The sequence below is a fragment of the Callionymus lyra genome, chromosome 7 (genome assembly GCF_982586985.1).
Source record: "Callionymus lyra chromosome 7, fCalLyr1.hap1.1, whole genome shotgun sequence".
NCBI classification, from domain to species: domain Eukaryota; kingdom Metazoa; phylum Chordata; class Actinopteri; order Syngnathiformes; family Callionymidae; genus Callionymus; species Callionymus lyra.
The window spans coordinates 17777446-17804732 of NC_141824.1; the positions used below are offsets into that span (position 1 = coordinate 17777446).

General features: G+C 39.5%; 1 protein-coding gene across 5 annotated transcripts in view; it reads left to right on the plus strand.

The window, feature by feature from the left end:
- Positions 1-3550: 3550 nt before the first annotated feature.
- Positions 3551-27287, plus strand: part of nectin1b (nectin cell adhesion molecule 1b) — a 195941-nt gene continuing 172204 nt past the window's right edge. For 3 of the 5 annotated variants that reach the window (XM_087796355.1, XM_087796356.1, XM_087796357.1), the window contains exon 1: positions 3551-4268. In XM_087796355.1, coding sequence (XP_087652481.1) covers positions 4217-4268 — 52 coding nt within the window. In that variant the 5' untranslated portion in view covers positions 3551-4216. The remainder of the gene's footprint in view (positions 4269-27287) is intronic. The other 2 variants (XM_087796353.1, XM_087796354.1) reach the window with 2 other exon arrangements.

Below are 27287 nucleotides of genomic sequence, written 5' to 3' on the forward strand. Positions count from 1 at the left end.
CTATTAGAAGGTTTAATGGTCAGAGTAACACTGACTGTTTAAAGATGGTTAGTATGAGCAGCGACTTAGCTTAAATGATAAAGTAGCTAAAAGCAGAAATGTTTGTATATTTATATATTATAAACGTTAATGTTTATGCGCTTTTAACTTTTTTTTTTTGTCATGAGCAACATGATTTTTTTCCTTTTCTTAATTTTGTTAAAATTAAATAGCAAATTTAGACTTTAGCGGTCATGCTAACACAACATGAATATACAATAATATTGGTTGCTCAACCACCTTAAAAAAATCCATTAGCTTCTCTCTGCATAATTCTAGTTTAATATAAGGTAGAAGAGTATAAGTAAAGACAAATAAAAATTGTTTTAATATCACATCAACGGTTTATTATACTGTATGTACTGCATGTGCAGGGCTATTGGTACTGCCATAGTGTTATTAAGATAAATCTTTTTTTTTACTCAAATTCTCATTACCCCATACTTCTTTTTATTTGCTTAATTATACAGTAGATTATCTGAAACTATAAATCAACTTTAAAAAGTGGATTTAGCCAAGTTGCTAATGAAGCTTATATGCTAAATATTCTTTCCTAGTATCTTGATTTAAGGATTCTCATGATCCTATCCATGTAATATTATGTTTTTTTTTTTTACATTTTAGTATAATTGTGTATCATAACAGAAATTGTGACACGCCAAGTGATGGTCGGATGAAGCTTCATGAAGCAGTGTCTAGTTGTTGAGAGGTCAGTAGGTGGCGCCATCGGTTTAAAAATGATGTGATGTTTCATTCAAACAAAGGAATATAGTGCAGTGACGAAAAATGCGTCATTCACCTTGTCAGGAGACTCACCGGTGGCTTGAACCCGGAATAGAGAGAGAAGTACGGATGATGTCATGGTTAGTCAGCGGCATGTGACAGTAGAACCAACCATGAGGAAGAAGAAGTTTGATGGTTTTACTTCTACATTACTGAGAAACATTTTTTTTTTTTATCAACTATACAGTTTCACTATTAGAAGGTTTAATGGTCAGAGTAACACTGACTGTTTAAAGATGGTTAGTATGAGCAGCGACTTAGCTTAAATGATAAAGTAGCTAAAAGCAGAAATGTTTGTATATTTATATATTATAAACGCTAATGTTTATGCGCTTTTTTCCTTTCCTTAATTTTGTTAAAATTAAATAGCAAATTTAGACTTTAGCGGTCATGCTAACACAACATGAATATACAATAATATTGGTTGCTCAACCACCTTAAAAAAATCCATTAGCTTCTCTCTGCATAATTCTAGTTTAATATAAGGTAGAAGAGTATAAGTAAAGACAAATAAAAATTGTTTTAATATCCCATCAACGGTTTATTATACTGTATGTACTGCATGTGCAGGGCTATTGGTACTGCCATAGTGTTATTAAGATAAATCATTTTTTTTACTCAAATTCTCATTACCCCATACTTCTTTTTATTTGCTAAATTATACAGTAGATTATCTGAAACTATAAATCAACTTTAAAAAGTGGATTTAGCCAAGTTGCTAATGAAGCTTATATGCTAAATTTTCTTTCCTAGTATCTTGATTTAAGGATTCTCATGATCCTATCCATGTAATATTATGTTTGTTTTTTTTACATTTTAGTATAATTGTGTATCATAACAGAATTTGTGACACGCCAAGTGATGGTCGGATGAAGCTTCATGAAGCAGTGTCTGGTTGTTGAGAGGTCAGTAGGTGGCGCCATCGGTTTAAAAATGATGTGATGTTTCATTCAAACAAAGGAATATAGTGCAGAGACCGCCATCTAGTGGACACTGAAAGTGATGACACTGCTTCATGAAGCTTTGTTAGACCATCACTAGCTAATACTTTCTTTATATACAATACTTTTTCTTTTTAATCTTAAAACATAATAGATACTTACATTTTTTTTTGCATACATCTATTCAAAATATATTTTGTCTTTTTTTTAGATAAATAGATGGATAAACTTTATTGTATATGCAATATAGTTTTGTTGCTTCTGTTTTACAATTACTTAAATCAATTTTATCTGTTATATATTGTAATGTATATTCTTGACTTTACAGTAAATATTTCAAATAGTGTACCTACATAAATAAATACTTTAGTTAGATCATTGGGAGTATTTGGTTTCAGCTAGATAGAACAACAACTCATTATTTACACAATTATCTAATACAAGTAAGTAAGTAAGTAATAAGAATAAGTCATTTAAAATTTTAAAGCCCCTTTCTAGACCAGGGTCACAAAGCGCTTAAACAATCAAAAGCAACATGTGGGATTTGGGTAATGTGTTTAGATCATCATGTTTTTAGAATCCAATTAAAGAAAAAGTAGTTTTGAATTCCAATGTTGCAATAGTAAGTAAGTAAGTAAGTAAGTAAGTAAGTAAGTAAGTAGGTAAGTAAAATTAGTTTAAGCGCTTTTCTAGACCAGAGTCATAAAGCGCTTAAACAAGTAGTAATAGTGAGATAAGCTAAGTTGCTAATTAGGTTAGGTTAGGTTAGGTAGGTAGGTAGAACTTTATTGATCCCTCAGGAGGTCTTCTTCGAGAAATTGTTTTTTCCAATTAGACACAGCAATACAGCAATTATTCATAAAAATAAATAAAAATAAAATAAGAACAAGAACAAGGAGAAATAAAGAGAAAGAACAAGATGATACAATCTAAGTCTAAAGATAAAGATAAGTAAGTAAGAAGGCAAGTAATTTTTATTTGGTCACAAAGCACTTAAACAATCAAAACAACAGTCAATAAAGTATATACTTTAAAAGTCAAGATAAAACTGATAACACAACAGGAGTTCCAGAAAATCAAGGAAAAGCCTGAACAAATAAAAACGAGATAAAGAACATAGATCAAAGAAAAATAACAAAGACAAAGGATACAATAGGTAGGGAAGGTAGAACTTTATTGATCCCTCGGGAGGTCTCCTTCGGGAAATTGTTTTTAGTTAGTAAAAAGAATAGCTAGTTCATTCAAATTTAATGCGAAATGAAAATCAAAGGTGTTATCTCAATCTTTTTAGTATATATTTTTTGAGTATTTTTTTAAGCGCTTTGTGACCCTGGTCTAAAAAAAACGCTCTATAAATTTAAATCACTTACTTACTTACATTTATTCACCTTATATTCAGTGTGGTCAACCTTACATCATTTTGTTTTATTCAGATACACATTTTCCTTTTTATTTATTTATTAAATGTATCACATTATATTAAATTAGTTATCTTAATGTAATCCGTTTTTCCTATTTCAAATATTTTTTTTATTAATAGTATGCTTAGATACGCGTCTTTTTTTCCGTTATTATTAATAGTGTCTGTTATTCGGATGATTTTTTCTAATTGAATTAACAAACTGAAGTTCCAGTCACTTCCTGTGGGCGCCTCGTGTTTGTTTTGTCTTCCTCCCCGCGAGTGATGCGTTTGCGTGTTGCAGGACAATCCAGACTCCTCCCTTTTCAGCGCGACGTCACCAGATCCCGATCTCTCTCCCGGAGCTTCAGGGAGAGTCAGTAACACTGAGGCGGCTGATCGGCGGGGAGAAGGTTCGCCGAACGCGGGACGAAAAAAAAGCTGTGTTTTCATCCACAATAACAACTACGAAAAAAACCCGAAGCAACTTCGGATCGACTCGTTTTTTCCTGTCGACTCAACGAACTTCAACGAAGACCACCGACGTGTGTGGGGGGAACAAGAGGGAGCTTAAAAAAAAAAACAAGGGGGGAAAAGAGTGTCATTTTGACTGGCGGAGAGAAGGCGACATTTCTCTTGGAAACTCTTTTCCAAAGTGTTGGAAAAGTTCCACCGGGAGGACCCCCACTCTCTAGCCGGCCTCATTGCGTCTAACGCGGGGAGAGTTGTGCAGCAGCCCCCCCGTGGATGGAGCGACAAACCCTGGATCTATCTCCTCACTCTCGCTCCTCCTGAAACATCTTTTTTTTTAAAAAACACATCCAAAACCCTTTGCACCCCTTTTCTTTTTCTTCTGGATCGCCTTTTATTTTTCCTCCTCTCCTGGAGAGACCCCCCCTCCTCCTCAACTCCGCAGAGACCCCCAAGCCAGATCAGCGGCTCCCGCGCGGCGCAGTCTTTCGCGACTTGGAAGTGGAATTTCGCAGAAGTTTGCGGGTTTTTTTTGTTTGTTTTTTAAAAAAGAGAAAAACCATCCGGATACATCGAGGCTGCCATGGCGGTGTGTGTGGGGATGTTGATGCTGCTGCTGACGCTGCACGTCCAAGGTAAGAAGCCAAAAAAAAAACACACACTTCCACACAAACACATGCATTGTTTTAGTGACAATCTTCTTGTCATTTTGTACGCGTGCATAAGCGGGTTTGACTCGTGCAAATCCTCCACGGCTGCAGAATACTTTTATTCTCCTGCAGAAATAATGAACTTACTCGAGCAGCAGGCAGATGGCGATGTGCACGAACCCTGCAGGCCCCTGCAAGTTTTTTTTTTTCTTCCCTTCCCTTCTTTCTTCCAGCATTTGCAATGCATACTCTCAACCACACAATGTGTCCTTGGATAGTGGTCGTCCAAAAAAATAAGAAAAGTCTCTCATGTCGAAGGGGTGGGTGTGTTTTAATATGACAGCTCCCCTGGTGTTGTCACATTTGAATGGTTGATCATGAACATGTGTCGGTTGGCGTTGAGAAAGAAAATCCCCCTGGAAGTTGGAGAAAAAAAGAGGATAAGAAATGGAAAAATGGAGTCGAAAACCTTCACCGTGTTGACACTAAGTGATGTTAGTCTGAAGTAGAAAAGAAACAAGATGGGCAATTGTAATAGTTCAAGGGGCCACATTCAATTCTGTGAATGTTGTTAGGGGCCGTCAAGCAAAAAGAAAGAAAATCCCTCAAAAAAGGACATTTGTCATTAGGTCGTGACTTTTATTAAGATAAATAAGCTTCAATTTTATTCTTATATATATGAGTTTTTTTCAAAGAATTTCTTCAACTAACTTAAAAAAAATGTTACACACAAGAAAGGAGGGAACAAGTTAATAAGTGTGAAAATGTAAATGAATAATAAATACAAAATACATACAATATCATACTTTGACATTACGAGGGTCGCATAAATACAGTCAAAGGGGCCTCTTTGCCCAGGTCTGATTTAGGTGGTATGATTTTCAACACCTTGGATAATTCTAAACACAATTAAAACACTTAAATTGATAAATAAGTTTACTGTTACTGGAATATATCTCAGATGCCAATTGAAAAATTATCAGCATTATGACCAGCAGTGCGCCCTTAACAAAAACATAGGAGATTCAATTGAATAAAAGAAAACAATCCAATATGGACGACGATAATAGGGAATGACAAAATTCTAACCCTGCTGGATATCCATGGTACTGACGCCGCATCTTAAAGTTTGTACTTAAACTTCATTGCGACAAAAAAAACGAGATAAGTGGATTTGTTACGTAGATGCACTCTTGACTTATTAGCGTTAAACGTACTTGGTTTAACTTTCGTATCCTTTTGATGGAAGGTATCGTCGAGCAGTGCTTCAGAAAAAGGTAAATGCAGGAAAGTATTTGTGTCGGTAACTGAAGTGGACAAAGTTGTTTGGCAAGTTGTACAACCTTGACTCTTCCATTGATATCATTGCTCTGTTTGACACGGTCCACATGGCAACTAGTAGTACGTCAAAGTAAAGCTAACTCACTATGGGTACTATAGCAAACAGAAACTATAGACAAAAGTTTTCTCTTCAAGTTCAGTAGGTCAGTCACAATAATTCCTTTGATGATAAAGTTTGGCAACTGTTGTCTACAGATATATGCCATTGATGGCTTTTTGACCTTGGTCCAGAAGAAACGCGTCTCTAAATACTTGAAAAATGATAATTTTGAATCAATTCCTGTCGACCCAGTCATATAGTGATGTCCTGGAAGTGGATCTGTTATTTGTTACTGAAGGAGCCTCTTGGATATGAGGTGAAACTAACTCAAGACAGCCCAGTAACCTTGACTTTAACCTTCAGGAAGACGTATATCTAGGGTCAGGTATGGAACTTTGGTTTGCATTTGTGCATTCTTAAGAAAAAACTGACAACATCAGATTAATTCGTCACTTGTTAGCATCTGTTCTTTAGCACTTTTTCTGAGAAAGAATACAGCTTAGACTGAAAAAAAATGTCAAAGTTAAAACACGAAACTTGTTAGAATTGATTGAATAAAAGTAGTATTGGTAAAAGTATCGTTCAGGAACCAATATGGAGGTGACGTTACTTGTATCGGTACCGGTATCGTACATTTCCGATTGATACCCTAGCCCTACATATATAAGTGTTTCATGTGCTATGAGTGGATGGTGTGGTGGGACAAGATATACATTTAAAAACCAACCATAGAGGTAAAACAGAATATATTTAATATTTAATACTTTAAAAGCTTAAACTAATGTACTTTTAAGAAGTTTATTTCCTGGTATAGACTTTCAAATAAATACTGGTTGACTTGGACTTGTACCTCTTCAAACCTGTTATCTTTGACTCAATTACACGTGAGGACGTATTCTAAAAGTTAACCGAAAAATCTTCACGCAAAAATCGTGAATTCATTATTAAAAGAATAACCAAATCTCCTCAGAATGACATCAGTTTCCATTAGCATGCTACTGCTAGCACACAAGCATGTAGGTGTACGAACATCGGACCCTGTGAAGTCGATTGAATCTGACGTTAAAACTGCCCACGTTGATTTTCATCCGCCATAATAAAAACTAATGGCCGGTACTCCCTGTGTGTTCATCCATAATCCTGTCTCGTCCCGAGACTCTCAAAATGTCCGCCTGCATATTTGTGTGTAATTTTGGTGGTGTGTGTTTTTTTGGAGGAAATCGTCTCCACACCGAAGCCCAGAGAGCATCACTCGGAGTGTCTTGTTTACACGGTATAAAAGCGAGAGGAATAGAGGGTCAGTGGATGACGGGCCCTTTGTTTATGCAATGATGACCTACTTTAAGGATGGACGTGTTTACCATCGAGTGGTTCGGGGTTGGGATGCTGACCTTGTTGAAAGGCCGCTTACGGGGGGGCGTCATGTGTTCAAGACTCGATTGAATACTTTGATCAAACGCACCGTCGTGATTTACATTGAGATGATCCCTCCGCTTGTGGAGAAGATCAGGATTAACTGCTTCCCTCCGGGATTCACGTCGGAAAATCTTTTTGAAGCTGCTCAATCAAGTCGAACAAAATTGAGGTTTTACACAAAAGCTTATTTTATCACTCCAGACGTGTTGGTCGGAACCTCTTTGACTTCTTTTTTTTTTTCCCTTTTTCAGTCGCAGCTGTTGCTCCCGCTCGCCTTTTCATGACATGCAAAAACAAGAGTTAGGTCTTTTCACCCCTACGGGGGCCAAAAGGTTAAAGCAATAAATGCCCGGCACTCCTTTTAAGAGTTAATTGATATACAACAGGTTCCAGACTCTTCCCTCATTATCAAGTGGGAATGTTACCGGGGACAAGTAGCAGCAGTACCAGGGGCCGCGGCGCCGCCTCAGCCATTTGTGCCGGCACTCGTAATCGCCCATTTGTTGCCAAGATTACGAGCGGATGATCACACGGAAAGAGCAACGCATGAGTCGTCCCAAACTTCTCTATCCCAGAAGCTTGTTTTGACTGAAAACCGTTGTTTTTAAATCGTCTGCGGCGCTCGTCGGTTGAGATCCGAAGATTTTTTTACCTTATTTTTCCAGCTCTCAATTCCACTTGTGGTCGCTCTACGATGCAGCTGCGGGAGCTTTTACGTGTCACCGCTCTTCAACCGAAGCCGTTTAATTGTGTTGTGATTGAAACGTGATTAATGTGAGGTTCTTTTACTACAGCTGAACGTGTTTCTATTTATACACCTGGGACTATGCCGTGAGCGTTGACCCTCTGGATTCCATGGTACAACGGTTTATTCACGATTGTACTTTTGCATCTGGACTTAAAAACTATCACCATATCATAGTTAAATGCAGCCCAGCCTTGAAATTGGACCATTTTGGCTACTGTACTTCCACATTTGACCTAAAATAAACATCAAAAGAAAGTGTTACTTTCAAAAAAACATGTCTAAATTTCTAAGCTATAGCAGTAAACCCTCAGTTTAAAAATAATATGAGGTACCATTGGAATAAGTGGTTCATCTAGTGGCCTGTATCATGACAAACCAAACCATACTTTTAGAAAAAAACATTTGCCAAAAAAAAAAGACTTGACAGTGCCACGGTTTGTCAAATCTCCCGTTGCCCACCTGGAGGCGGCGTCTGCGATTTTTAGTATGCCTTTGGCGGCTTTTACTACAGCTGAACGTGTTTCTATTTATACACCTGGGACTACATGTCATGAGCGTTGACCCTCCGGATTCCATGGTATTTTTCACGATTGTACTTTTGCATCTGGACTTAAAAAGTATTACGATATCATAGTTAAATGCAGGCCAGCCTTGAAATTGGACCATTTTGGCTACTGTACTTCCACATTTGACCTAAAATAAAACAACATCCTGTTGTGTTATCAGTTTTATATTGATCTTTAAAATATATACTTTATTGAATATTGTTTTGATTGTTTAAGCACTTTGTGACCCTGGTCTGGAAAAGCGCTATACAAATAAAAATTACTTACTTACTTACTTACTAAAATAAACATCAAGTGTTACTTTCAAAAAAACATGTCCACATTTCTAAGCTATAGTATTAAACCCTCAGTTTAAAAATAATATGTAAGGTAAGGTAAGGTAAGGTAGAACTTTGGAGGTCTCCTTCGGGAAATTGTTTTTTTCCAATGGCCACAGCAAATACAGCAATTTTTCACCAAAAAATAAATCAAAATAAAATAGAACAAAGAGAAATAAAGAGAGAGAACAAGCTGATACAATCTAAATCTGGTACCATTGGAACAAGTGGTTCATCTAGTGGCCTGTATCATGACAAACCAAACCATACTTTTATAAAAAACATTCGCCAAAAAAAAGACTTGACAGTGCCACGGTTTGTCAAATCTCCCGTTGCCCACCTGGAGTCGGTGTCTGCGATTTTTTTTTAGTCGGCCTTTGGCGGCTTTTTTGACGGACCAATTCGTCACGGCCAGGTGTTCCTTCTTTCTTGTCGTTTCTCACGTCCACTTGACGATGCATAACTAATCGTTCTCCGCTCCCTTTTGCCACAGACGTAATGCTGGGATCTATAGCGTACATCAGTGTTCGTTGTTGATCTAAAGATCGGATCAATGGGAGGAGGTTGTTCGTGTTTTTCCCCTCGGTCTGGTGGTTAGAAATCCACCTTTCGGTAATTCTGGTGTAGATTTCTTCATGATGAAGCAGTTTATTTTTCTGTATTTCTTTTGGAATAAAACCTTTAAAAGCAAGTGTGAAATACAGCACTCATGTTTGTTGGATCAGACCTAGATTGTGGGAGGCTCAGGAGCCACATGGGGCCCCCGTGACGGCCTCTATCTTGACCCTCCTTTAAGCTCGGTGTCAAACACATTATAGCCGCAGCATTTCTCAACTTTCTTTTTATTTCCGTACATTTTTTAAAGTAAAACTTTTGCCTGTGGCGTAAGGTCATAGACAAAAAGACGAAATGTAACTGACTGCAATATAAGAAGCTGGCGATGAATAAGAAGTCTCAGATGATGCAGATGTTAGCATTTCCCAAAGGTCTATATGCGTTTTTTTACAATCCTGCCCTTCGTCTGCGACGCACGTACTTAACTTTTTTTTTTTATATCCACCGCTGCCGAAAGCTGTTGCTTGAGCTCAACGGTAAGACGTACCCTTGTAGGCCCCTTTATTAAATTATTGTAAACCACATTTTCAGAAGTTTTTCCAGGCTAAAAAAGATCATAGCGAACTACCTCACCGAGACTGTTGCAGAGGTTTTAAACCATCCAAATACTTCATTTGATGCGATCTTTAAACCGTCAGATATATTAGAACGTCAACTCCACGTCCACGGAGGATCCTCATTGGTAAACCATGAGTTTTAGACGAGTGTGGAAAAAAGAAACACACTCTTGACTTCCCCGAGGAGGAGACGAGTGAACCATTAGCCTGGCAGCGAAAGGGATAGAAACAGGGGATGAGTGTGCAGGCAAGTTTTTGTTCATAAGTGAAAGCCAAATATTGACTTTGCTTGAGAACTTGCTTCACTCTTTGGTTACTCAAATAACAGACAATTTTGATCTTTTCCTCAATCAACTGTGAGTTCCGTTACTGAATAAGATGTTTAAAGCTAATTAAAAATTATGTTTTAAAGTATATTAGACTTTAGACTTTTATTGTCATTGCACAGAAAACACAGCAGTAAAAACAGGCAACATATATTAAATACTGTTTATATAACTTATAAAATATATATATATTGTTTATATATACTGGCAATATATTAAAAGCTCAAGGATAAAGGGCCCTTATTGGTCTTATTTTTTAAGATGCTATCTGTTGAGCTAAGTTGTCATAAATGGACAATTTTGTTTTGGATGAATTGTGTTTTGAAGATGTAGCTCTTTATTAAAAGCTCAAAAAATTCTCACTTAAATCAATGTTAGTTTTCACTTTTTTCAAGTTAAGGTCCATAAGAAGTTAATTACCTCATTATTTCTTATTTTTATTTTCTATTTCTTTAAAGTTCAACCCCTTTTTTTTTCTTCGAGCGATCCATGTTGTCTTAACTGGCTAACCATGCTAAGATGCTAACTAGAGATGTAATTAAAAAAAACAACAAGCGTCCTCTCAACGAGTCGCTAATGAAGTGTTTAATGGCGTGAATCTAGCGCTAATGCCAAGAGTTTTGCTAACAACAGTGAAATATCGGTTGGATACTCATTATAAGAAGGACTCAGGATTTAATTTCTGTGTCACCAAACAACATTATTGGTGGATTTATACTAATTATCTTGTCAAATAGTCAATTATTAACACGCGTTTGATGTTAGCATGCTAGTTAGCCGCACAGAAGGTTTTTTTTAATGGATGACACATGCTAATTTGGCGCACAAAGTTTTTCCGAGATGAAGTCGGCAGACAAAAGTCATCTGTTTCTCTTTGGTGGAAAACTAATTCCCACTTGTCCGACAGTGAAGGGGGATTAGAAAAAAAGGGTTGAATTGTTGGGTCTTCATGGTTTGATCTGAAACGTCTGTGATGCCGGTTCCTTTAGGGACGTTGTTCCTTCTCCTCCCGGGCCCCTGATGGATGGATGGATGGATGGACGAGAAAGTCTCCTGGTCTCATCGACGTTTTCAGTAACTGCGACTATGTTTTCGCGAAAAGTTTGAGCTTCTCTTTTTTTTTGAAAACTTTGATTGAAGACCAAACCTTTTGAGCTTCTGTGGTCTATGAAAAAAAAACAGTTGAATAAAACATGACGCTCCGCGCTGAACCTAACTAATGGAAAGGTTGCGTCCAAACCGGAGCGCTTCGCGGAAGAGTGCACAAATTGTATTAAAGAGCAAATGAATGCTAAATTATCCTCATACTTCAAAGGTTAGAAAACAGAGTTGTTGTTTGTTTTTTTTTTTAAATATGCAACTGACGGAGGAAGAACAAACACAATGGCCTAGTTACCGCCAAAGATGATCACATTTATAAAATGTGAAGCCAAGAAACGTATTGAGATTTATTTATTTTTATCACCCGATGTTCAGGTCACGCTTCAAGTTCTTCACTCGCAGTCATTAAAAAATCATCCTACACACTGCATGGTGCGGGAAAAAAGTTTTGTAACTCTGTATATTATTCACGACATCATATATTTTTTTTCATAAATTATTTTTAAAATAAAGTGTATTCATGCGATTACTATTATCATTTTTAACCAGTTTCCCACAATTTATTTACATTTTAAAAGGATTTCTAAGATAGTTTTGGATTAATTTAGGGGTAGTATAATGTAATAATAAATCAATCCAAATGTCTTCTAACTGTGTTTCTTCCTAATGTATTGGGTTAAATAAATTAAGCCCCACTGGAACAGCTTTCAGGGTTATTCATTTGATGTTTTCTTGGCAAACCTAATGAGCTTTTAAAATACATTTTGGTGATTATTCAGTGGGTGTTTTTTGGCGCAGATTTTCCCGAGATCCTCTCCCACATCCCGCCACCGTGGAAAATCGGGAGCGCGGTGACAATTTTACACTCGATATTCTTTGTTTTTTTTTCAAATCCGTAACGCGAGACTCATCAACGTGAGGAAATCAATACGGAGGGATCGCATCTGGCCACGAGGCCTCTCTGATTTAATCCGTCGTTTGATTTCTCGCTCGAGGGATGCGACGGTTTGGACTCCGGGGTAGAACAGCGACGGCCACCACGCTTGCCTCCAGTTCCTTCGGGCGACCCGTCACATCTCGGCGCCGCCATCGGCTGATGGGCTTATTACGGCTCCCGATGATGATGTAAAGCTTCTGCGTCCCAAAAATCCTAAATCTCAGATGTTGGATGGATTTTGTCAGTCGTCACTGTTTTTTTTTTTATGTGACACGGATTTGGCATCGCTCGGGACCTTCCACGGGGGCTGCTGGATCGCTTCCTGTTACTATGGCGACTCGTTGTAACATCATTATGGGGGCAGGTTTATTTCTCCCTCATGTTGGCCCTTTTCATGATGAAAGTTAATGTAATAATATTAAAGTAACTTAATTTCATGTAAGCGTTTGACAGGTTCTGAGCTAATATTGACAATGGATCACTTTCTTTCGACTCGGGGTCTACACCCGGGGGGACATCGTCGCCATCACAGGAGACGCATAGACAAACACTCGCACACATCTGTGGACAATTACAAAGTCATCTATTAAACCTACCTGTTTTATGTGGAATCCACAAAAAAAAAGATTTAAGAAGGAAGAAGCACATCCTAGTCCAAAGAATACATCCCACACTATTCAGTTTCCAATGAAAACTGGCTGTTGGAAACAGTTAGCTGTAGCAAAGGTTAGCATTCAACTGTTGCTAATGGCAACATTTGGACAGTATATATAATATTTAATTATTTATTGTAAAATCAACCATGTTACGTCCATTTAGGATAGATAGATAGACTTTATTAATCCTTAAGGAGATCTTCGGGAAATTCGATTTCCAGTACAAAGCAGACAACAGAAGGTACTGCAAGTTTCATAAAAGCAAGAACAAAGTGAAAAAGTGCATTTACACATAATTCAAGTTGTGCTAAATTTGCATTAAACTAAATTGTCAGTTGTGAGCGACCGCTATTGGGGAACGATCTGACTTATTATGGCCCTGATACCGACACTTGGGCTTTGAGTACCAATACCAGTGCTGTGAATAAAAGTGAATAAAAAACTACATTTGGAAGTACAAAGTTGATATTTATTTAAACCATGAAGTTTTAAAAATGTTATACGAACTTAAAGAAAATACATTTAAATGGAACTTTTGTTTACACTTAAAGAGCTACGTTGCCTAGATCCGCCTCACGTATTGAACCTTTTTTTTATGGATATGTGATCCAACTTTGAGAGTCTGGATCGGACAGATTCCAGATACCAGCAACGGATCGGTTCACCCCCGATCACAACTATTAGTACGTGCAGTTGTAACCATATTTGAGTTAGCTGGATAGCAGAATTTTGCTAACGGTTACTAACCGGATAGCATAGTTAGCATGAACTACTCAAGCTTGTGATTTACTTGAACGCCGGCCACCAAGCTATTCTTTTGTTTCGCAAAATCCAGTCTTTTTAAGGTTGTTTTGTTCGCGTCAGTTACCCAACCGAAATGATAGTGAACTAAAGTGTACCCAGAGAACTCAACTTGTGTCTACTTGTTGTCAAAACTTGATTTTGGAGTTTATTCAGTCATTATGTGTTTCCAGAATACAGTGTATCATTGGTTGCTTCAAGGGGGAAAGAGCTGGCAATGCTAAGACGCTCAATTATAAATGAGGAAATCCTATATTTTCTCCCCCATTTTTGGGGATCATTTCAGATAACTTTATATCCTCCTCTTGAAGTTTTGATAAACTTTTGCTCCCCCCTGCTCCCTCCCTTCGGTCTCCCTTCCCCAGCTCTCTTTTGAGGCTGGTGTGTGTGTGTGTGTGTGTGTGTGTGTGTAGAGAGAGAGAACGCTCACACTTGATACAAAAGGGGGTTTGTTTCATGAAATGTTTCCCTTTTTAATGAGTGATCGTGTTCACTCATTTATTATTCCGCACAGATATCTCTCCGGGAGTTGACTGCGCTTCAAAGCAACAGCGTGGTTGTAAATGTGAGTGGTGGAGAAGCAGAGGTGGTGATGGAAGAGGGAAGGGGGTGAGAAAACACAAACAGGTTTTATTTATTCACCAGCAAAAGCTCTTCTGATGGAGAACCCGCGACTGATAACGGGTCAGATGTGTGTGTGTTTCTGTCCTCGCTGTGATCCTCCCTGGCAATATTTAGTTGGGGGTTGGAAAAAAAAAGACAACCTGTTCAAATACATGCAGATAAATCTGTTTGTGGTGGCATGTGGCGAGGCGTGCGTCGTTGGGGGGTGGATCTGTTTGCTGGAGTCAAACGCATTTTCAACCGCTGTCGGACTGTTTTATCATAATTAAGCTTCTGCTTTCCATCCTACTGCTGGTGCAATTTGTAGCAGAGCTGTTTGTGCATTGATAACATCCGGTGGTTCAAGCTGTGCAACTGAAAGACTCCCAACTATGGAGAGCGACGTGGCGCTTGTTTGGAGTTTGACTCCCATAAGGGACTAAACGGCAAAGAAAATGAATAAATGGACTCCCAACTATGGTCATCAAAGCCAAGGGTTGTGTATTGATCGGAAATAATTTGATACCGGTTCCAATACCGATACGCTCTGTTGCCAACTATGCTTTTTTTCAACACCAACTTCATGAGATCAATTCTAACAGAAAGAAAATAAGATTACACAAAGTGGAAACCTTGAGTTACATTTGTCTGCTTTGCTATAAACTCCTAGCAGTTTTCTTGCAAATTAAAAAAAATATATAAAATAGTTTCCAAACTAAAAGAACACTGTGACAAATGAATCTGATCTTCTCACCCTTTGAAATCCATCAGTTCTTCTTCAGAAGAATCCAAATATCGTCAAGATTTGTTGGGGTATCAGAACTTGGCGACACATGTTATGGTATCTGTACTACAGAAGCATTTTGGTCGGTTCCAAAAAAGAACCAAAGTTTAATATCAAGACATAATAACGGCTTTGATAGTTCATCAGGGTTTACCTGTCGCTCTATTCCCGCTATCTTGAGCACATGGTCGTGTCTCTGTTCGGCAGCTCAATGTTGTCTTGAAAGTGGTACGAATCCAAAATTAAAATTATTTTTATTCTGATACCTGCAGAACTGACCACCTTGGTCATTTGGGCAGACACTTGTTACAATAAAACATGTTAGATCTAAATTAATTTCGAGTTCCAAGCATGGAATGTGAGGGTAATTGTGGGCGAATAACATTGTGTACCTCAAAAACTGTCCAGGGAGAGTGAAAATTGAATTCTCTTGGAGACAAGGAAAGTGTCTCCAAGAGACAGAGTTTTTGCTCTTTTTTTCAGTAGAAAATTGACCTTTTCTCGGACATCGAAAATTATATATTGTCATCCAAACTCAATTATGTCGGAGGAGCTTTCACCAGAAGAAGAAAAATATGCTTCTCTACCGACATCTCTATGGCCTTTTTTCCGACCTTCATGCCTCCCCCCCAGCCGTCCACCGTGGCAGCCGTGACGGTTGCTCGGCGCTCGCCATTAAGAAAAAGATTGAGGTCAGTCGGCACGAGCGACACAGTCCTATAGCGACTTGCGGTTCAACTCCACCGCGAGCGAGTTGCAGATAAACATGGCGATGACCTGCAGTTTGGCATCGATCCATTCATTTTGTTTGCAGGTTCCAACGCCAAAGCCGCTAATGTAGTCTCGTATTGATTCGGCAGTTTCAGGCCTGGCTGATTTCACTCCAGTTTATTCTTTGTTTGTGTCGAAACTCGGACACCAAAACCGCTCCTGTGACGTCGCGTTCCAGCACAGATTTGTTTGTTCAGTGTGTAAGTTTCGATCTGTTTGTAAAGTATTTTTTAAAAAACCCTTTCTGATATTTCTGTGACCCCCAAGTCTGTCATTGCAGTTCTATATGCACCTCAAACTCATTTGCCAAAGAAAAAATGAGCTTGATTAAAAAGTCAACTAACCGCGACACGATCATGTAATAAGGTTATTATAATTAGTCACAGCAATTAACTCCATTCATCCATAAACTTCAATTCAGACCTCAAACCCTTTTTATAGTCTTAAATAAAACAGCACCGAGAACAAAGAGTGTGTTCGAGTGTCCGCATTTCAACACCTTAAGACAATTAAATTTGACATCTTATTAATAGTTTTCCAGTTTATGTCTCATATTCCATTAGTCCTATATTTTTCCTACATATTGTTTTATCTCTTTCTCCGATTTAAATGTCTTCAATATTTTTTTAAACTAACCTTTTTCCTATTTCTAGTTCAAACTTTACTTTTATTATATCTCTTTGTTATTATCCAGTTATTTATCATCTTAATGAATGAAATGTATGTTTCTTTTTTTTCTGGTGAAGCTTTTAAAAAAAAGTAGTCGTAGTTTCAGTTGAAGTTGAAGTATTTAATTACTTGTAAATAACATGTTCTTTAAATAACGCTGTGAATCCCCCCCTCGGTTTAGAGTTGACGTAACAGAAGGCGTCCATGTTGTGTCATCAATTATTTTGTTGCTGGTGTCGATTCCTCGGAGGCGGATCGGTTTCCTACGCACAATAGACGAGTGTCAGCTACGGAAAAAAAAGAGCGAGTTTCTGTTCTTTGTTGCAGGAGATGACAGTCGAAATGGTCTAAAAATAACCTCCCGTCTGTCATTTCAGAAGTATTTGACTAAGAAATTAAACCCTTTTTATCAGTATATTCAAATATTTACAGTTATTCTTTTAAGTAAAAAAGGAACATCAACTAAAGTAAATATTATTTAAAATATTACTTTTTCTTATAATTTATAATTAACTACATTAATGTAATTTTTTTGTTTTGTTTTTGTTGGATCTACTGTAAATCTGACTTACTTTATTTAGGATATAAAAAGTAAAGAAAAAATCTATCTTTACCTGTAATCATATAAATATGTGTATATTTTTGTAATATATGTAGTATCACTTTTGAATCATCAAATTACTCCTCTAAAATCTGAAATATTAAAGTAAATAAATGGATAAATACAATTATTTAAACAGAAATTAAACCCTTTTTCTAAATATATTCAAATATTTACAGTTATTCTTTTAAGTAAAAAGGGACCGTCAACCAAAGTGAATATTACTAAAAAATATTATTTTTGCCTTTATTGCCTTTCTTTATTAAGGATACAAAAAGTAAAAAAAAAGATCTATCTTTACCTGTAATAACATAAATATGTGTATATTTTTGCAATATGTCTAAGACGTAGACTTACTTTTGAATCATCAAATTACTCCTCTAAAATCTGAAATATTAAAGTATATAAATGGATAAATAAGTAAGTAAGTAATTTTTATTTGTATAGCGCTTTTCCAGACCAGGGTCACAAAGCGCTTAAACAATCAAAACAATATTCAATAAAGTATATATTTTAAAGATCAAGATACAACTCATAACACAACAGGAGTTCCAGAAAATCAAGGAAAAGCCATGTTTTTAATATATATATTTAATTAATTTGGGTTTAGATCCTTAGATCCTTCATAGACTAAAATTGTGATGATGCTGGCGAGATTGTGAATTTATTTTTTATTTAAATTTTTTATCTGTAACTTCTTAATGCAACAATAGTGCGAGTCTATTCTCGGTGCGACTCTCACCCTCTTCTCTCCATCCTCGGGGCCTTTATTGCCTTTTCCAGCTCAGCAGCTCCGCCAGAAGTTTCACACATGGCAGCATCCATTCTCTCCGCACACGCCTCGCTCCTGGGGTGGAATTAGCCAGTCAGGAACTCCGAGAGGTTCCTTCCACTTGTTCAAGAATCAACCCCGGTCCTCCCCTGCCATTGTCGGTCCAGCCGGTGCCAAAATACCCCTCGTAACAGAACCCGAAGGTCGGGGGTCGCGAGCGTTGTCCTCGCACGCCCACGAGTCCGAGATGCCCGTTTCCGACATTTACAGGCGGGTGAGTTATGCAGATGCAAGTGGCACCGCGGACGCCCACAACATGACCTCGGCGTGTTCAGCTGAACGACAAGTAGCTCCTCTGATCCTCCATCCCTTTTTTTTTTTTTTTTCACCGCTCAAACATTCATCTGAGAGGAAATCCGGCAAAAAATGTTCCCAGGAAAAAAAAAAGGCATGAGCCGAGAAGCCATTTGTGCCTCCGCGAATCCTCAAAATACCTTTTCCATCTTGCAAATTGCAAAGTTTCTGCAAGAAGGATTTTCAAGAGAATAGGAGCTTGGGTGGAAGCGGGGGAACATTGCACCAGCAGCAGGCGCTCTCGTTTTTCTTTTTTTTTTTTTAAACGTGGGATTGGGTCCAAGCGGGATTTTTGGACCGACGCTCTGGGCTGCTGTTGTTTTAGGGGCGCACAGTGGGGCTGCTCGCTGGGAACGACTTCATTCAGAGTTTTTCTTTGTCGTTATGTTTCAGATCCTTCGTGAGAAACCGAGCCAAATATTTCTCTTTCGACGCTTATTCAAAAGGAAGGAGCTTACGTTTCGGAAGAACGCCGTCGCTAACTGACGTCCTCGGTTCTTACTAGCATTAGCACAACTTTCAGTCGGTCTACGGCGGGGGTCTTACTTCCGATATACTTGCAATATACTTGCAATATACTTGCAATATACTTCCAAAAGTGGAGTTGTGTTGCTAAAATTCTTCCACGCGTTAACCATGTTTATCGTGTAGCAAGTTAGCATGCTAGCTATCGTGCGTTTACGACGGATTGCTAGTGTTTAAACCTTTTTCTTTGCTAAGCCTTTGGAATCTTTTCAACTTTAAAAAAGTACTACTACACTTTCTTCCAAAAATCTGGTAGCAAGTGTAACCGTTATGTGTTGTGTGCATACCGGTGTGTACTGAACACAAAAAGCATGCTTGGCGAAAACAAAAATGGCAGAATGATAGCCGGAACTATGACAAAACCTTTTGCTAACGCACAAACTCCACCTGCGTAGCTTGAATGCTAACAACATGAATTAAGTTGTTGGTCTCCCTATATACTCTGAAGTCGTATGTATGGTTAGTGAGTATTATATTAGTTAGTATTTGTGTTTTAATTGTTGAATATCCGACTAGTTAGCGTGACCGTAAGCGTTAGCTTAATGTGAACATTATAGTTTGTTAGTTATGGTTATGAGGTTCCTTGACTGTATCAGTGTGAGTTTAGCTCTTACCTGGTGTTCGATGGACTTTGTGTTGTTGTTTATTTAAGTTGCTATTGTAGCTAATTTGCGTTCTCTATTGTTAGCACGTTAGCCCGAGGGCGATCAAGTAAGCTTGAGCGTTGGTCCCGCAATCTAAATCCCAGAATGCCTCAGTTTGCACGTCTGTTTTTGTTATGACAGGAGGAACCTGTGGTGAATAACCCAGTAATCCCCAGAACAGTAGGAACGACACATGAGATTTTAAAGGGTTAATCCTATCGATCGTGCTGTTGGTGGGATTTGACAGCGGCGACGCCTTCACTGTCAGGTAGAAGTTCCTCACGTGTCGTTACGGGGGCGCATCGGAGCGTAAACTGCTCGTGTCGACCACACATATGTGTGTCCGCGGCGGTGGCCACGGGGCGGACCCGCCCACTGCCCCCGCCAGCTTGATCCTGACCCACTTTTTCTTTTTCCCCGCTCGTCGCTCCCTCTTTAATTGCCGCGCCGCACACTGAGGCCATCTGCTCGGCCGAGGCCGGTCGCCATGGAGATGCTGCGAGGCTTTTCGGATTTGCTGTAGATTGACCAACGGGGGGAATGGAGGTCAGGGCGTGAGGAGGGGGGCGGAGGCTGGGCGGCCGGGGTTAGTGTTACTTTGTCATGAGGTCATCGTCCGACCCGGGGCCGGGACTCACCTGTAGGAGCGCCGGACGCATTGTTGCTTCAGCATCACGTCGTCACCGATGAAACTAGGAAACAACATTTTGACTGTATTAACATTCACTAGAAATTGAAATATTTTTATATTATTATAATTATATCCATATATTTGATGGCCACAATGTGATCTTGCCCTTTAAAGTATATACTTTATTATTGAATATTGTTTTGATTATTAAGCACTTTGTTACCTTGGTCTGGAAAAGCGCTATATAAATAAAAATTACTTACTTACTTACTTATATATAATTAATTCTCTCTCTAAGTTTTTACCTTTTTTATTTTTTAACAATTTCATATGATTTCAAAAGGTGCATTTTAGAAATGTATTTTGTTACGTGCAGGTTCACTTTTAGTTGTTCAGGTATTTTGCCTTAAGCAACTGGAAAATACTTTTTTTTGTGTTAGAAAATAAAGTTGAAAATGAGAATATTTTGGCCTTGTTTTATAATTGTTTTAAATTCTCTTCCCTACTCATAAAATGTGAACATTTCTGATAGTCTACTTTAATTTAACTGAAATTTGAACTTTTGTATCACTAGATAATCGTTTTCTTTTTGCTACTTTTCACACGTAACATTTTTTCCATTATTATAATGACTTCCATCTTGACTCTAACTATGAAAAAAATACATATTTTCACCTCATGAAATTCATCATCCTTATTTACCTTGAAAAATAATCACTTATACTCTGAATACAATCATCATCAAAACTCTTATATACTGACATTGAAAGATACCTTCTGTTTTTTTCAATAAAACACCACCATTATTATTTTTAAAATGATGCTTTTAAATGTATTTCATTCATCAGTTGTGGCAGGATATTGAAAATGATTTTTTTCCCCGAGCTCAGCACCAGATGAACTTGGCTGTTAATGAAGTTTGCGTTTGTTTAAGACAATAAATAAATCTTTATAATTAATTATTGATCAAGGCGTCGTCTTCTTGTCATTGGCGTAGCGTCGCTCGGGGATCATTTGCAGCTCCTCAAGTCTATCCTCGGGAGCAGCGTCTTTGTGTCTTTCGGCTTCGGCTTATTTGCTTTCCAATGACATGCCTCAGCGCCGGAGCCGTTTTGCAATTAACACCCGGGCGTATTTCAGACTCCTGGTCTGCAACGGGGACCCTCGTCTCTCCCTCCTGGGGGGACTCTTGGCCTCCATTTTGTCTCAAAGCATGATCATAAATAGCGGTAAGATTTACTTAACCTTTAGCGGGAGCACTTGAGCGCGCCATCCATCTTATTTAGAGGTCAATCAAATTGAAGATATCTTCGGTTAATGTTCTGTAGTTTATCAGCGTTTTTTTTTTGTTTTTTTTTTCATCTGGACTGATGGCGGCTTCTATATTCCGTCTGAATGTGTCACTGGTAGACGAGCCAGGATGCTGCTGGCACCTCCAGTCAGACGGGATTAAAGCTCTCTGTATCGTTCCAGTAAAGCTAGTAGTGAAATCCGTCTATGAGTGACAACGCCAGAGAGAAATGCTATGAAACCTTTTCCTGGTAGAATCCAGGAACAGTTTCGAGTTAAAGTGAGCTCAAAATGTATCGTATGTATTGCTTAATGCAGTAAACAATAATGACTTATATATGAAGGGGCTTCTTCTTTTTTTAGAGTTTGTCATGACATCACATATATAGGGCCGTATAAATACAGGATAAGGGCCACATTTACTGACACTTTGTTGAGGTCTTGGTTAGGGGGTTTAGGTTTTGTTTGATAGAGGTTAGAGTTTCATCTACAAACCATCAGTGTTTGGTCTTATTTAGCAACAAAAAAAAGCATTTCTAGGAAATGGTTCCCATTCAAGCAAACAGAACCTGCGCTTCAATGTCCGCCATCCATTTTAAGATTTGTTTCTGGATGTAGCCGCTCAATAAGAACCCCAAAACTGATTTCAACAAGACTAGTTGATCACCATTTTTTTGCCTTCTACATATGCTATGCTAAGGTGCTACCCTTGTTGCACATTTGCTAAAGTGGCAACAACTTTACGATATGCCAAAAAGTACTTACTTCATGTCCTTTTTCACTACATCTATAAACCTGCTTCCCGGTCTTCCTCTAGACCAGTTCCAACCCCAGCATCCTTCTACCAATATACTCACTATCCCCCCCTCTGTGCATGACCAAACCTGTCTTCTCTGACCTTATCTCCAGAACATCTAACTTGTTCCTCTGATCGACTCATTCCTGATCCCATCCATCTTCGTCCTTCCCAAAGAGAGCCTGGACATCTTCATCTCTGCTACCTCCAACTCTGCTTCCTGCCTCTTCCTCGGTGTCACTGTCTCTAGACCCTACATCACCACTTGCTAGCAATGTGTCAAAAAATACCTAAAACAACTGACATTGACTGTCAGAAATACCCTAACCATCTTCCACCCCTACCTTTTGTGAGGAGGTCTGTACTTTTGAATGAGGAAGAAATCAGAACTTATTTTCGATACGACCCAAAAGCGCCAACACTTGTATAGTACCTTCAAGTAGACGCGCTGTAGCTTTCTGTGACATCATCAGGAAACGCCAGTTGTCGATCCCTCAGCCAGGTGACCAGAGTCCATCCATCCCCAGATGGTCTTGTTTGTCTGCCGTCCAGGGAACACCACCAACCAGTCCAGCATGATGCATCAACCTGGTCTTTGAGCGCTAGTTTGTTATCTCCCGTCTGGCCCTGACAAAACCCAGACCCCCCCTCCCCAACCCCCCCCAACATGAAGCTGTCAGCATCCACTGACACTGACGCCTTCACGATCTGCCGGCGCCGACAGCTCATTTGGCCCCTCCGTCATGCCGGAGTGTCGGAGGCGGCGACACTCTGCCGAAAAAAGAAAAAGGTAACTGTCAATTTAAACTTCTGCGAGAGCTTGATCTCCGAGGTGCACCCGACGTACAGTCGGGCCCGGAGTTAACGAGACCATGTACCCCGGCTCCTGTAATTGGACCGGGCCCCGCTGTTCTATCTGGAGGTAAGAGGGGACCATCTGTCAGTCGGCTCTCCAGTCAAGGTCACAGTGTTGAGCGCTGGATGCGTTCGCCCGACATACCCCTTCTCGTCCGATCGCCGAGCTCATCCAGCTGCTGCTGGAGGTGGACCGACGTGGACCGAGGACTAGATTACTGCTCCCTGGTTGAATTAATTAAAGGGTTTATGGTATAGAAAAATAATCCATCTGATCTCTGCCAACATATGCCGTCTAATCTGTTGGCGATGATGCATTGTTTGACCGACCCTCGGCCTCCAACTGAGATCACGTCGTATTTGATAATAATCCAGCAGATTAACCACGGTTACTGTCGGTCTTCTTATTTCTAGCGTCTTCCACGCACGGTTTTGTTGAGCAAAAAAAAAAAAAAGCTAGTAACTGACAAGGAACTCTTGATTGCCTTCATCGAGAGCTGAATGTTTAATCACCAAGTTGATTTCTGGTTCGTGGTCTGCCTGTTCATCCTGTCCTTTCTTGTGAACTTAAGTTTTGATTCTGTCTTCAATTATAATCACGATGATTATTGTCATGACGTCCATAGAACCAATAAAGGATAGTGCCTGGTGGTAAAATATATATTCATAATTTAGTTTATTGATTATTTTCGTAGTTTTATGTCCATTAGTTTCAACAAATGTATGTGCAGAATTGTCAAAAGTGTTCTTTGTTATTGTGGTGTTATAACATTGTAGATAGATAGATTCCTGAACCGTGTGCGAGGAACCATCAGTAGATTCTGATCCACAGACCTCAGAGCCCGAGCTGGGGTGTAAGTCTGGATCAGATCACTGATGTAAGGAGGAGCCTGACCATGAATAGATCTGAAAGTAAGAACCAGAATTTTAAAGTTGATCCTGAAAGAAACTGGAGGCCAGTAAAGAGTTTTAAGAAAAATGTGAGTTCTTCTACTAGAGCAGGTAAGAATTCTCGCTGCAGAGTTTTGTATTAACTGCAGGGGAGACAGATCCTACTTGTTAAGACATGAAAATAAACTGTTGCAATAGTCCAGGCGAGATGACGCATAGATAGATAGATGGATAGATAGATAGATAGATAGATAGATAGATTGTGTTTTTAATTCATTGACAAGTGAGTGTCCAGGTGTTTTTTAACTGCTGTGGTAGGACTTTTTTGAAGCATGGGCAACAACTCTAAAGAGTCTTCTAACTAAAACTTTTTTTTAACTCGATAAACACTCAACTCACTCAACACTTGAATGACACCCTCCCTGTGTCTCACTCCCTCTCAGTAAACTCACTGAAGATGCTACATCATGGATTAAAAGCTTTTGAAACCATTACCTTAGTAGCGCGTTTGTTCCCTTTTTAGAAAGCTCTGTATATGAGCCTACAGATGGTGTTTGAACATTCTAGGGTCTGTGGTCTCCAAACCGGTCCTCAAAGGTTTTCGTTCCAGCCTATCAAGCGTGTACAGTTCAACCAATTACCTTTCAGTTGAAACAAACAACCGACTTATTACACTCCTGAGACTCCAGATTGGGTTAAAAAAAAGTCTCTTGATTAGTTACAACGAAAACCTACCCCCCCCCCCACCCCATAGTTTGGACGTGATCTGGTCGTACCTGGGACACTAATGTGGACATCTATCCTCCCTATGGCCTTTAAAAAAAATGCTCTTTTGGTGGAACCGATGTGTGCCTTCGACAAACACATCGCGTCTCAGGTTCTCTGTTCAAGCACGATTCAACTTAAACAAACTCTTCAAAAAGGATCCGGTCACGCTGGATGAGCCCACTTAGCCCGAGTCTTATTTCCCCGAGTCCTGATTGCAGTTTGAACAGAGGCCTCGCCAGCGCCGGGGTCTCTAATTACCCCTCGTCAGGAACACATGCTGACTCGGCGCTTGTTTGATTGGTGTAACCGGGGACCCCGGCCATCCTCCAGATCCACTTCGAACTGGGCAGGCTTTCATCTGGATGTTTTCTGACCTTGTTTACATGAGGGACCCCCAGTTCTGGCCACAGCCTTTTGATCGTTGATTTTCTGGATGTTCTTAAAAGTATAAATATGTATTAGCTCATTAAAAAAAAAAAACAGAAGTTTTTCCAAGGCGAGTCCATTCAAAGAGGTTCTGGGTGATTAACGTTAAGACTCTTAAATGTCTAGGGGGATCATCGACTTCAGAGATTCCAACAATGAGGGGCAGTTGATGGACAGGCTGAAGACCTGTTGAACAAATTCCCGGGGTCAGGGTCAAGTAAAGGTTAGGATCCTCTTGAAAGAAGGCGGGGGATCAGGAAACCATCAAAGAGGTTGGGGGTCAGGGTTCATTTAGAAAAACCATGAGTTCGGATCCATTAAAGAACTTGTTAAAAACCTCCTGGTTCAGGTTAGGGTCCTCCTGAAAAGTCCCTGTACCGAGGACCAATCAAAGAGGTTCTTATTTGACATAAGGGTTTATCCAGTTTTGGGCTGAGATTAATTAAAAAGTTATGGATCAGGTCAAGGTCCAAGTCCTAAGTTAAGGTCCGTTGAACATGGTCCTGTCAAGGTTAGTGTCCTGTTCCAGGATCAGGTTAGGATATATTCTGAAAAAGTTGAAAAGTTCTGGATCAGGATAAAAACAAAGACCTCCTGAATCAAGGTTCATTGTAGTAAGTTGTGAGTCAGGGTCCAGTCAAGGTTAGAGTCCTGTTCCGAGAACAGGTTAGGGTCAATTCTGAAAAATCTTTGGGTGAGGATCCATTAAACGGAGTCCCGGGTCTTTGTTGGGTCCATTCAGAGAACTACTGAATCAAGGTCCATATAAAAAGGTTATGTCTCAGGGTAATAATGGTTAATTCATAGAGGCTTTTTGGGGTTCGTATCCTCTTGAGTACTGGGATCGGGGTCAAGTCCAGGGTCTGAGTGACTCACGTGTCCACCAGGGAATCACCTCGTGCAATCTCCACTCGGGGAAGGCTTGGACTCCTGAAAAAATCCTCTCACAACATTCTTTTCAGGCGGTTGTTGTTGCAGGAGCTGGTTCTGTAAAGTCTGGCCTGAGGTGGGCACGACCACAAAAGCCTCTGTTATGAAAGATTTCAAGCGAGAGCGCTCGGAACCTTCCATGACACGAACCAACCGGGGCCCTTTTGATATCGACTCGTGTGTTATTGAAACATCGGACAAAAGATACAAGGTTCCCTCGTTCCTTCTGAAAAAATGTCTGCTTTTTTTTCTGCAGTTTGTGACGCTCCCCTGAGAGCCAGATGCATTAAGCCACTCACTGTATTTACTCGCGTCGGATGGACGCTGAGTGGGTTCGGCGGGAGGGAGGACGCTGGAATTGATCATGTGTGAATGGGCGTCGGGGGGGGAATCTGGACATCCACGACTGCTTTTCACGCCACGAGGAATCCATCAAGCGGAAATTCGCGGCGCCGTCCGAGAGAGAGCCACGTCTGATGGATTGAGACGTAGCTGTTTGTCGGAGCGGACAGGCATCGCCGGCGCCTCTTTATTTCATGATTTGAGTTGTTTTTTTTCGCTTTAAATTTGATCCATCGTCCAGCGCCAACCTATTTTCGATTCGCTTTTTATTCGTTCTAAAATTTGAGCCTCACAAGGGTAGAACTTGACGCTCCTATCCTATCCTAAGTAGCTAAACATCACCAGAGGCGAAGGTTTGACGGACGAACCCAAAACAAAAAAAAAAGCTTCATCTGCAGATTTGAACGACGACTTCCTGTTACCTGGCGAGCGCCGCCGGCCCGTCGACACGCCTCCAGCATGTGAAATGATTAGCCATAATAGAAGGTTTTTAAACGCGGAGTTTAGGGATCGTCGGGATGGAAAGCGAATGAATCGGCTTCTTTGTGCTGCCTGTGCGGACCTGTTGGGTCGGGATGTGAGGGAGTTCGGAGGATCTGAGAGCGAAGGAGCAGGATTACACATGTTCCTGGATAATGCAGGTTTATTTAACGACTCATGATTGTTTTGGAGCTTTTTGTCAGATTCTTACTGTATAATTGTTCCTTTCATTCCATTTGGCACCAGCGTCTTGTTCTTATTTACCCCCTTTTTTTGATACTATTTTATACATATTTACAATTTAATTAAATCTCCAATATATGACACTTATATTGTATTAGTGTAATTTTAAAAAAGAAAGAAGCAAAACAATAACTCTCTTATAGTAAAAAGTAAAGTTAAAAAGTAGAATACATTTATGAAACGAAAAATAATAAATTGGTAGTGATAA